This window comes from Hirundo rustica, chromosome 26 (assembly GCF_015227805.2).
Source record: "Hirundo rustica isolate bHirRus1 chromosome 26, bHirRus1.pri.v3, whole genome shotgun sequence".
In the NCBI taxonomy this organism is placed as follows: Eukaryota; Metazoa; Chordata; class Aves; order Passeriformes; family Hirundinidae; genus Hirundo; species Hirundo rustica.
Genome location: NC_053475.1, coordinates 2,171,292 through 2,183,648, shown reverse-complemented (window position 1 = coordinate 2,183,648; position 12,357 = coordinate 2,171,292). Strand labels below are relative to the sequence as shown.

Sequence of the window (12,357 nt, the reverse complement as noted above, 5' to 3'; positions counted from 1 at the left end):
GTTTGGTGTCCCCCCGCTTTCCCCTCCCACCCACTCCTCTGAAAAGCCTCCGGTCATTCCTGGCACTCCAGAGGCTGGGAGCCAGCCGGCCACAAGGCCCCTTCTCAGGAGCGCTGGCAGCAGCAAGATCTGACCTGCTGGTCACAGCAGGGTCCCCCCTGCCCCAGAGCAGCACCACGGCTGCTCCAGGCAAAAAGGAAAAACAAGAAGAGGGCACCCAGGTGGGAAAGGCAGAGGGGTGAAGAGGGGGCTCTGAGCCCCCCTGTGTTGACAAGGTAACACTGAAACGCACGGAGCCCTCGAGAGAGGGGGACTCCAGATACTGCTCAGCCTATAAGGGGACAACACTGAACTTGGGGACATCTGTGCAGGGAGCCAGCTGTCCCCAAGAGCTGAGTGCCCACACGTCCCTGCCCTGTCCCACCACGGTTCTCCCAGAGCTTCATCCCGCCTCACTCTGCTCCACCTCCCTGCACAAACTCTCCTCCCAGCACATCCTGGCATGGATCTGGCCCCTCTGCAGGGGTCCACAGGCAGCCCCCCAGCTCAGCCTCTTGGTAGAAGTGTGAGGCTCTGCCAGCCTCACCTCCACTGCCAGGGAAACATGGGAAAAACAGCTGAAATGTCTTGGCTTTAGTATTTTGGTTTTTTGCTAAACCAGCTCATGCAACAGTCCAGGCACGAGGAGCCGATCTCCTCCAGGATGGGGCTGATCCTAAACACAGACGTGTCCCATGGGAGGGACAAGGCACTGGAAAGCAGCTGCCTCAGCCAGAGCAGAGCTGTGCAGGACAGAGCTGCTGCCCTCGCCCCACACCTCTCCAGACACCCACTGCAGCACTCCAAGCATCACTCAGGGCTCCTGGGACGGAACCTCCCACCTCCCAACACGTCCGCCAAGGGAAGCTTAAGGACAGAAAAAACGGGGCTGAACTGCAGCTTTCTGCTTTGGTTGTGCCCTAGCCTGGCCAGACTTTGTGCCTGGGGAAGGTAAAAGCTCCTCCTCCCCTCAGGAGCAGGAGAGGTGACCAGGATTAGCCTCCGTGGCTCTCCCACAGGGGCTGGACACTCTGCCTACTCCTACTCCAACCACAAAGCTGCCACACCTGTGGCCTGTCCCAGGTCAGCTCCCACCTGGGATCAGCACCCGGACTGCAAACACAGCTGCAGGGGCAAAGCTGGGGATTGAGGACAAGGAAAAGGCAGGGTGGGAAGGGGTGGCTGGCTCACCTGTGGCCTCAGAGGAGTCCTGGAGCCGTGTGGGGCAGGGGCCCAAACCCCACCATCCTCCCCACAGCCCCCCGTGCCTTTCCTAGGAGAGGGAAGTCACTGCAGCCCTGCTCTGTCCCAGCTGCTCCAGCTCTGCTCAGAGGGATCCATGGGTTAAGGATGATGGTGAAGTGAGAAATAGTAACAAACAAAATCCAAATGCCTTCCCAGCAGTCCAGAGTGACAGCAACAGGGCTCAGGACAGGTTCCTGGAGCTCGGCTCCGAGCTGGGCGTTCTCTCTGCTGGTGCTGGGCAGGGGCTGCTCTCCCCCCGGTCCTCCAAACCTCTGTCCTGGTCACTGTCCCCGCCCGAGGCTGGCAGGGGCTCTGCCACGCTGCTGCCCGTGCAGTTTTTGCCACTGGGTTTTGCTCGGCTGTCTGAGCCCTCGAGAGCCTGAGTCTGCTTGGGAAGGGTGGGGCTGGGGGCCGCCCCCTCCTGCAGCGGGGCAGCGTCTGCTGCGGCCACCACGGACGTTGAGGTGACCTCGATGGTGATGGAGCCCACGGCCGTCTCCGGACGCTCGCTGCTGACCCTGATGCGGGCCACCAGCCCAGAGGCGGCGGCCGCCTCCTGAGGGCTCCCGTTGGCCACGGCCTCGTGCACCACGGCGGGCTCCAGGAGGGTCGTGCTCAGGTCAGACAGAAACGACGCCTCCGTCACGATGGCGGCCGTCTCGGCCACCCAGTTCAGGTCGCTGCCCACAGAGGCGGCGGCGATGACGCTGGAGGCCTCGCCGGGGGTCAGGGCGGCCGGACCGCTGCCCTCCGCCGGGGGCCCGGGGGCCAGCGGGGCTCGGCGGCCCCCGGCCTCGACCGGAGCGGCCGTGGTGTTGTTGTTGAGGTTGTCTTGCAGCGTGGTCTGGGTGCCCTGGCCGACCTGCTGGTTCTGCAGCAGCATCTCCTGGATGCGGATCTGCTGCAGGATGGCTGGCAGCTCGTAGTGGTGGAAGAAGTAAATCATCGAGTGCTGGTGGAGGAAAGGGAAAGGCGTCACGCTGGGGCACAGGCCACTACATCCCGAGAAAATCAAACTTCTCCTGAAGAACCCAGCTGCTCTGACACCCAGAAGGTCAGCAGCAAGTTTGGAAGGATTTATCCCTTCCACTATGACCACTGCAAGCTGCTTTATAGTTTGTCTCTGAAGACAGGCAACAGAGTACATGCCCTCTTCACCTTAAAGACTGGGAAAAGAAGGATGACAGCATTCCTCTGGCCCCATCCTCTATTGGTATGCTTGATCCAGGGTATCAGGCATCAGCTTGGAGCTGGTCCTGCCAGCACCCTCACTGCACAGACCTGAACAGCTCCTCTGCAAGGCAGACCCTCCCCAGGATTTACTCCAGAAGGACAGGACAGAAATCCTTCCCAACACCCATGTGGCACCAGGTTATTCAGCCCCATGGCTGGACTGGAGGCAGCAATCTTCCACAGCCTCATTCTGTTGCTCCATTTCCAAACCAGGCTTAATTCCTTCTCTCACAGAAATAAGGAACCCTCCTCCAACCCAGCTTGAGAGGAAGTTTGGCAAGGTCCCCCAAGGTGCAGCAGCCCTGCAGGGACTCACCTGGATGAAGAGCCAGGAGGTGACAAGTGCCAGGCTGCTGTACTGCCCGTTGAAGCGGTAGTGGTAGGCGTAGAAGGCAAAGTGGTACAAGTAGAAGAATCTGGACAAAAAAGCAAAATCAGGAACAATGTGAGCTCCCTTGTCCTCCCAACACCAGCCTGAGCTGGGGCACTTCACACAGACTCATTAACAGATAATTAAGAGTTGTCTGTCTTATGAACAGGAAAAAACAAGAAGCTGGGGAAGATCAAAGTGATTCCAAGATCCAAGGCCAAAACCCAAAGTGGAGAAATTGTACTTTGGACCCTGCAACATGTGGGGAAACTCCCAAGCAGGCACACAGATAATAATAATACCCTTAGGAGTGGGGGACGTTGTGCCTGGGGGTGCTGGGAAGGACCCAGAGCAGCTGGGGGAGGAGAGGCAGAGGGAACGTGGCCACATCCCAGCCCGTACCTGAGCCAGTGCCTCTTGCTGGTGTTGGTGTGGCAGCAGATGGCGTCGTACTGGTCCGCCAGCCACACGATGAGGATGATGTAGAACGCGGTTGTGGTGTCATTGAAGAATTCAGACATGATGGCCTCCATCCCTGGTGACAGAGGGGACATCAGCAGGTGGCAGGGCATGGGAAGGGGTCCTCTGTCACCTCAGAGCAGGGCTGCGACTGCACCTGCCCAGGGCAGTAACTGGGCTCTGTTTATGGCAGCAGCTGTGGCCAAGAATGTTCTGCCTGCTGTGGCCCATGGATCAGCTGCATCCCGCAGCGCAGATTTGGAGAGGTTTTGCTGCTTTTTAAATTAAAATTGCACAAAATGCAACGTGGCCACACAGTGCCAGTCTGCAATGACACAGTCTCCGGGGACAGACAAAGCTTTGGATCCTGGGATTTCCCAACAAACTGCTGCTTTTCCAGGGGACCCAGAAGGACAATGGAGCTCACTGTTGCCATCAGATTCCAGAGCCTTCTGCCTTGTGATGAGCAGCCACAGTAACCACCTGCCGTGGCCAGCTTGGAACAGGGAATTAGACCTCCCACAGATCCCAGAGGGACGTGCTGCAGACACAAGCAGTGAGGGGAGCACTTACCAACCAGAGCCAGGATGACAGTGAGGAGTGGAGCAGCGGGGAACGCAATGGTCATGTTCATCTCCAGCATCTGTAACAGGTCAACTGCCAAGAGGGAAAACACACTGAGGCACGGAGAGGAGGGAGGACCACAGAACTCCCCACCCACAGCTCTGCCTGTTCAGCGCAGCTACATCGTCTGTCCCCAGCCAACACTGCTCAGGACAGAGAACAGCTCTGGCAAGCGCAGTGACTGGGAGCAGGAGGATGTATTCCCTGAGCAGCTACAGGTAGGACCCCTCTAAATTGGAATTAATGATCCTTAAGGTCCTTCCAACCCAAACCTACTGTGACTCTACGACACCCCGTGCTGGAGCAGGCACAGTGCAGTGCCCAGCACAACCCAAACCCCTCAGGCAGTCCTTACCAATGAAGACAAAGATCTGATGGTGCGAGTAGCGCAGCAGCATCGAGACAGAGAGAGTCTGGAAGAGGATAGAGAAGGGGAGGCAGATTAGAGCTCCACGGGCGCAGGGAGTCGCTTGGAATCGCAGTGCGGCAGAGGCCTGGGCTTGCACATCCCACATTCATTAGCAGGAGCTGTGCAGAGCCATTTCCCAAAGAGTAATTAGAGCTTCAAAAATAGCAATTAATCTCTGTGCTGCTGCAGGGGAACAGACAGTAAGGGATTTGTTTGCAAAGGGACCAATCCTGAATGTTTGCACCGGGGCCATACCAACCCACAGAGCTGGGAGCAGGGATTCTCCTGTCCTCATCCCGCTCCTCCCTGCACTCGGTTCCTCCTCAGTGCCCACGGTGTGACTGTGCACAGACCTGGCCCATGGGTGGGACAGCCACACACAGAGACAGTCACCCACATCCACCCAAGATAACAAACACGGGGTAGTTATGGCTTGGGATCCTGTCTGACGTGTATCTGAGAACACCTCATCTCATGCATCAGCACTTGGTTTATCTTGATCACTCCTGGCAAATCAGTCTGGGCCGTTCTTAAAAGTCTCAGAGGACAAACGTCTGCATCCTGTACTGACAGCTGGAGTGTTTTAAGGACACTTAAAAATTAACAGCAGCTCCCTTTTGACAACAAAAACAACACTGCATTTTAGGTCAGCTCTTCTGCTCATTTCACTGTTCATTTCATTTTACAGAAACTAAGAAAAAAACCCAAACCCAAACAAACAAAAACATGCCCCGGAGTAAGGTCTCATTCTCCACCAGCTACACTCCAAAGGCAGGTGAGAGCTCTGCTGTAACACCACCCAGGCACTGCCCAGCTCACAGTGACTTACGAAGATGACCATGATGACGAAGGCTGCCAGGTAGGACGTCCTGGCCATCCACATGCTGACAAAGCGATAATGCTCCCCAGACACCACGTTGCGAAGGAAACCTGCAGAAAAATCACAAAGCTCAGCGTGATTAAGCCACAGACTAAGATCCAAAGAAGCAAGCTCCAGTGCCTGCTAAAGAAACGGGATTTGGAGCAAATCCTCAGGGCAGCACTCATTGTCATGCAGGGCAGTGAGGCGGGAGGAAATCACGTTTCCAGACACCTCTCCCCTCCTGCCTCTCTCACTCTGTCCTTGACAATAACACAGGGAGCTGCTCCCTGCATTACAGATTAATCAATAGTCAGAAGATGATAGTCAGGCATGCACAGAACAAACACCCACTGCTCCAAGCAGCTGCTGCTGAGACTCCTCCAGGCCTTACCTTTGTTTTCCTCGTTTTCAGCTAAAGCTTTGACGCTCGACATCAGGATGTCATCGTAGCCCAGGAACTCGTCCAGCAGCAGGCGGCTGAACCTGTCCCCAAAGCACTGATCCCTGGTAGGATCTAGAGAGAAGACAAAAACCCTTTCACACTGCTCACACCTGGAGCTGCAAAGGCACAAGGTGAGGGATACTTGTGCCAGCAGAGCTGCAGCTGCACGTGGACCTGGGGCAGTAAAACCAAACCTGGGAGAACTGGCAAGGAAAATCTCACTCCCGATAGATCCAGCCACACTAAACTGCGAATAGCAGTCGGGCCTTGAGGATTCTCAAGGATGTCACACTCTGTGCTGGCACAGACACAAAGGGAATCTGCCCTCCAGGCTTGGCCTGTCTCCAGGGCTCACCCTGACTGCCCATTACTGCACAGGAAAGCTGCTTAACCCCCATCCAGCTCTGCTTCAGCTTGAGTGGGAGAAGTGACAAGCTCCTCTCTGACTGCTGCACTAACAGATACAGAGGTTCACAGGCATGAGAAGGTCTGAGGCTGTGTTCCCGACCGGGACAGGATTTAACGGAGCAAACGCCAGGAGAAGAGAACGCTGTTCAGGGAAATGACCTGCTGGTGCTCACAGGGGCACAGCAGCACACTCAGCGTGGCAGATCTGTGAGCACTGCCCCCAGCATCTGCACAGTTGTTCTGGTCACCAGGCTCTAACCCTGCTGCTCCATGCTGAGGCCAGAGCTTCAGTGCCTTCAGCCAGGGCCAGAGCTCTTCCCTGCTCCACGTGGGCAAACTGTGCTGGGCATGACATCAGGGCTCACTGAACCAGGCTCCACCATTTCAGAACGCTCCTCCTGAAAAGCTGTGACCTACTAAAGGCAGCCAGGCTGCACACAGCAGCTCTCCCGTGTGGGAGGTGAGCACAACGAGCTTCAGGAAGAGTTCCCAGAGATGGTGGGGAGATCTCTGCACCACAGGTCCCCACCCCTGAGCCCCCCACTCACCCAGGGTCACCACCATGACGGGGATGCTGAGGCGCTGGCGCGTGCTCTGGGACAGGCGCAGGAAGCCGTACTCCAGAGAATATTCCACAATGTACTCTTCCTGTGGCCACACTGGGAGAGAGACACAGGGAGACTCAACACCCACATCTGCAAACAGCCAGCACGAAGAAACAGCCCCTCCGGGTTCCCTCCCTCCCTCCCTCCCTCCCTCCCTCCCACCATGTTCTTGAAAAGGGAACTGGTTGCAAACGTGGGCTCCAGGCTTCCCTTGACTAATTAAACATAAATCAATACAAACTCTTTGGAGTTACAGCCCATCCCCTTGACATCAGTCCCTAATGTGGGACTTCTGGGAAAGCTTCTGGGAAAGCTTCTGGGCAAGCTCTGCACAGAACCTGCCCTCATCTTTGCCTGGCAAACCCAGAGCCACTTGTTCTTGCTCTGTTCAATTTCTGCTTCCCATGTTGTTTGGGAACCAGCGGGAAAATCCACTTTACACCCGCTGAACACCAAGCAAACGCTCCGGAGGCAAGAGCCCTGCACTTCCCAGGGGACTGAGGTCACTGCTGCAATCACATGTCAGAACGGAAGGCAGTAGCAATTACAGCTTTCACAAAAAACTGGTGGTGCCTGAAGTTTCCCCGGTTTGTTTTTTTTTTCTTTTTTCCAAGAAAGGTTCCAAAGAGATGCTTTTTTTGCTACATCATCTCTGAAAGGACAAAACCTCCTGCTAAGCCAGAGCCAAGCAATTTAATCCCTGCTCTTTCAGATTGCCAGGGTCTATCTCCAGAAGGGGGGAGGCAGCTGTCAGGCAGCTCCTGGCATCACAGGGACAGTTAAAGGGACACAAGAAGTGAACAGAGACACACCTGACCCAGCACTGACAGAGATCCCCTGATCCCCTCATTGGGCAGCAAACACAGGCTGGGCTCTTGGGTTTGCCTTTTGTTTCCATTATAAACAGTTTTAAGCTCAAAAGGAAATCAAGGGTTTAAATATCAACAATTACTTCCTTTGTATAATATTTTTTCATGGTAAAATATTCTGACTAAACACAAAATCTGGCGTGCTGAGAAGACAGAAAACCTGGGAAAAAACAATGAAATCAGGTATTTGGGACTGAGTTAAAGATGCGAATTTTGTAACTAATCTGGGAAACAGCCAGTTCTCTCTCTCTCTCCTTTTCTGGATTGTTTCCAACCAGGCATTCAGCAAAACAAGGGACTTCCCACCAGTGCCCCAGCCCAGCACAACGTGACTCTTCTCAGAACCCGAGCACCAGCAATAAAGGCACCAAAAACATTTACTGCTCTCTGGTCTTAAAGACCTTTAATTCAGGACTAATGAGCTCTGGATGAGCATCAAGCAAATTCACTGCAAGACCAAGGAATAGGACAGTGTCCAGTCTCATCCTCCTCCACAGCCACAACCCCAGCGTTTCTGCAGAGCAAAGAATTCCAGCCTTCACAGGGAGAACAGCGTGAAAGAGGCCAACTCCTTGCAAATTTTGTGGAAAAAGACCCAAAGAATCCAAGTCCACATCTCTATTTTAAGATAAATATTCCTCAGTAGATTTCCTACCTTTGCCACTAGAAACAGAAGTTTTTCCACACTGGAATTCCATTTTAAATAACACAAAGCTACTAAATCTCCCTCTGGAGTTTACAAGGCCTGAGCAGCTTAGTTCAGGCAGGAAAAGGGTGGGATAAGGCCAGGGAACATCCGAGTGGAACAGCAGCGCTGTATCGCAATCCACCAAAAACCCGCTGGGTGGCTTTCGGGATTAATTAATTGTAGCAAATTGGCTGCTCCAAGTGCTGGTGTTGGCTCAGCACCCAGAACACAGCCCAAACCCTGCTCATGCTGGAAGGAATGTGGCTGTCAGGAGATCCCTGTGGACTGCAGGGGACAGCGAATGGATCGGAGCAGGGGGTTCTGGCTCATCTGAGACACCTGACACCGATCACCACAGGAACCCACCAGGCCAAGAGCCTTCGCCCACCTGTGGTTGATCTGAAGCCTCTTGGCCTGGTAAATTTTCTAACCCAGCCTCCCCCCCGCCTCAGGGCACAGCCTGCTGTGGGTCTGCTGTTAGTACCGACAGCATTATGCCCAGGTAAACATTTAAGGTCACTGTGCAGGTGCCCCAAGGAGCCAGGACAGGATGTGTGGGGAGGATGATGATGGGAGGAAGGAGGAGCACAGGTAGCAGTGAAGGTGTGATTACCTGCTCGGGCTAGCATCTCAAACTCGGACACAGTCTCCCGCAGAGGCTGCATACCTTTAGTGCCTGCGTCACTAAACGAGAACTCCTGGCTGTCATTGTGGGGCAGCTCAGTGCTGCTCACCCGGGACGGCTTGAGGAACACCTTGGGCTCGATATCCAGCTCAAACTGTTGGAAAACCAGAGCAGGGAAAGCCACATCAGCAGCCTCTTCACCTGTCACCTGCCATGCTCTCTATCCACACAAAGGCCACCCCCCCACAAAAGGACATTTTCTCTGACTTCCCTTTCTGTGTTAAACCACCAGAGGCCAACGTGGGGGACTCAGCAGGAGCCAAGGAACAGGCTTTGTTTCCAGGAGACCAAGGGATCACACAGGGACTTCACTTCCAACCAAGACTCCTCCCCAGCCCATCACCCAGGCTTCCCTTTCCAGCGTACACAGGAAGCTCATCCTTACTTTGATGGAGCTGTTTTCAAACATATCCACAGTCATTTCTTCCTCTTCCTCCTCCTCTTCCTCAGTGGGGGACTCAACCACCATTCCCGGGAACTTCTCCACCCCGCAGAACTGCAGGAAGATGGGGGCCCGGCTGGAGTTGCGCTGGATTTCCACCCTCAAGATGCCATCGCGGGGCCACTTATCCCGCACGTGCTCCAGGCAGTTGATGGGAGAGCGGGAGAAGGCAATGTGGATGTAGGCCAGGATGAAGAGCACAAAGAGAGCCTAAAGGGCAGGAGACAAGGTGGAGACTGTCAGACACCCTGGTTATAACCTCCTCTTCTCTGCCTGTGAAACACCAGAATAATTTGGGTGAGTGGACTGGTAAGTGGACAAGAGCTTTTATGGTTCTCTGCATCGACAACTCAGCAGCCAGACCTTGGCAGTTCCAGCAGGGAATGCACCAAAGGCATCAGGAACCAGCTGCTGCTGCTCACGAGAGGTGACACTGACAGCCTTCCAAAAGAACAGGTCCTGCATCCAACACAGCGTCCCCAAAACTGACCACACACACCGCCAGTGCGGGATGAGACCACGAGGCACAGTGACGGAAATGGGAACACGTCCGAGCCTTCCAACCCTTCCCTCCTCAGCACAAAGAGTTTCCTGCTGAAACACAGGGACGCCTGTCCAGCTTTGTAAAGGCAGAATAAAGCAAACCCTAAGCAAAGCCAAGGCACCCCTGGGCAGGATGACCCAAAGCCACATCAGATCCGTTGTCCTAAAGAACAGGTCCTGCCTTGGGGGGTTTGAGCTGGGCCCCGAGGCCGAGTGCACAGAAAACCACAGCTCCCCGCCCTGCCTCCATCCCAGGAACAGCCATAAACCACAGCAAAGCAGGGTGGACTAAAAAAACTCGCTCCCTGGAGTGAAGAGAGACGTCCAAAGTTCAGAGCTCTGAGCACAGCTGGCACAGCGAGCGGCACTGCTGAGCTCAGAGCTCCCTTCCCAGCCACCCCGCGCTGCTCTGTCCTCATCAGCCCCGCCGTCCTGACCTATTTGTGACGAACAAACAGCCTGGTAAACACCACTCTGCAGAGGAGCTGCACAGGGAGATGGGAGGGAAGGTAAAGCAGAGACACCTCCCTGGTTGCAGGAGCCACAGAAGAGCCAGGGCCAATCCCAGGGCTCGAGATGGGAATGTGGGCTCCCACTTCCCTCCTGTCAGCAGCTGGAGGAGAACTGGGAGCAGGCTGCTCTCCACAGAGCCCTGAGGAAGTTTTTACTTCTCTGGGAGGAGCTGTGATCAGAGGCAGAAGCAGCACAAGCTGCTCCCAGCCACTCTGCCTGACCACTGCACCGTTAGCACTGTCCCTGTCCCAGCCGGTTTGCCAGGATGCAGCTGTACAACTGGGAGAGGGAGCAGGGATGTGAAAACCCCAAACGTCTCCTGAGAGGGTATAAAACATATTTGTGCACCAAGCTGTGCTGAGTTATTTTCTTGCTGAATTGTAGAAACCTATAGGAGATGCTGTTGCCTGGCAAGCTGCACTCTGCTTCTCCTTTCCCTAATTTCCCATCCTGGAAGCCGTGGAGCAGGATTTTACCTAAGGGCAGTCACCCCTGGACAGGGACAGGCCCCTCTGGGAGGGTCCCCATTGCTCTGGGTCACCCCAGAGCGCAGTGACACGTCCCTGGCACTGGTGAATGAAGCGGGGTTAGAAGGGGGCTGTGCCTTAACTACTCCCAGGAAAGGAAAGACTCCAGCAAAACTCCAACAATCCAGCAGATCATGTGGGAAACGTATCCAAAAAGTGCGATTGCTAGGAAACAGAAACTGAAACTTCTTCCGCCTCTCGTCCAGCCTGGCTGCTCAGCAATTTCTTTTGGATTTACAGATCTGGGAGGGCTCCAGAGTGCAGGGAACACCGGGACCACCACGGAGACTGATGTCTCCCTCGCATGAGGGGCCCATGGGAGCTCCGGGGACAGCTCGGTGTGCGTGGTCCAAACACAGCCTGCTGCCTCCGGTGGAGGCACGATTTTTTGTGTTTCTGATGAAACTCCTGCCCTCAGCCCGGCCGCGGGCTGGCAGGAGGAACTGCCCCTCACCTTGAGAAGAACGAAGAACTCGAAGACGCGGCGGAAGGAGGGAGGGAAGAGGCGCGCGTAGGTCACTGCCATCTTGAAGAACAACGCGTGGAAAAGGCGGTCGCGCACGTTGATCAGGGGGTTCTGGTTGAGGTTGGGGTTGCGGACGCCCCGGTTGTTGCCGCCGGCGGCCCCGGCGTTGTTGGCCGGGTGGTGGTTGTTGGCGTTCGCCTGGTTTTCGGACATCCTGACGGCGGGGCTGATAAGGGCTGGGTCCGAAAAGGCTGCTGCTCCTCCGCGCGCCGGGCTGGGGCCGGGCGGGCGCTGCGGAGGGGCCGCGGGCACGGGGCCGGCACTGCCTCCGTCCCCCTCCCCGGCCCCTGCCCGGCGCAGACGCCTCGGGGCGGCGGCGGGTCAGGCCCAACGGGTCAGGCCTGGGCACTCAGCGGGGCCCGGGAGCTGCGCGGCCGGAGCAGACGCAACACGGACGCGGCTGCCGGGATGTCCCCGCGGCCATGGGGGTCCCTCGGCGGGGCGGAGCGGTGCGGCGCGGCCCGGGGGCGGCGAACGGCTCTGCTGTCCCGGCACGGTCCCGTCCCGTCCCTCAGCGCTACGCCGCCATTTTCCTCCGCCGGCCACGGCGGCTCACGCGCGTGCGCACGCACGCACGCCCGGGGCACGACGGGAGGGTGGAGGACACGCGCCGGCCCTGCCCCGCCTCCATGCAAATCTGGAGATATCCCACCATGCACCGCGAGAAGCCGGCACATTCGGACGGCAGTTCGGCCTCAAAAAAGGCAAAAAATTACGACAAAGCGGAATATTTAGAATAGGAATTAAACACACATTGCTTGGGAGAGCGATCACGCGAAGAAAAGTGTGGAAATCCAGAAAAGCGCACTCGCACTGAGCTAAAAACTGTCAACTGAGGGAGGGTTAAATACCGCTGAGGGGGGAGTAT

At 56.0% G+C, this 12,357-nt stretch overlaps 1 protein-coding gene across 2 annotated transcripts; it reads right to left on the bottom strand.

Moving 5' to 3' along the window:
• Window positions 1-4: 4 nt before the first annotated feature.
• Window positions 5-11,753, bottom strand: TMEM259 (transmembrane protein 259). 2 transcript variants are annotated; one of them, XM_040086803.2, is made up of 11 exons: window positions 11,418-11,753; window positions 9,324-9,590; window positions 8,867-9,032; window positions 6,640-6,750; window positions 5,633-5,755; window positions 5,209-5,309; window positions 4,326-4,383; window positions 3,920-4,003; window positions 3,290-3,422; window positions 2,834-2,933; window positions 5-2,236 (listed from the first exon to the last, which is right to left on the bottom strand). In XM_040086803.2, the coding sequence occupies exons 1-11, from the start codon at window positions 11,640-11,642 to the stop codon at window positions 1,466-1,468; spliced, it is 2,139 nt and encodes a 712-aa protein (XP_039942737.1). In that variant the 5' UTR covers window positions 11,643-11,753; the 3' UTR covers window positions 5-1,465. The 2 variants fall into 2 exon arrangements, with proteins under 2 accessions (XP_039942737.1, XP_039942738.1); XM_040086804.2 differs by having other exon boundaries at window positions 8,921-9,032.
• Window positions 11,754-12,357: the final 604 nt, after the last annotated feature.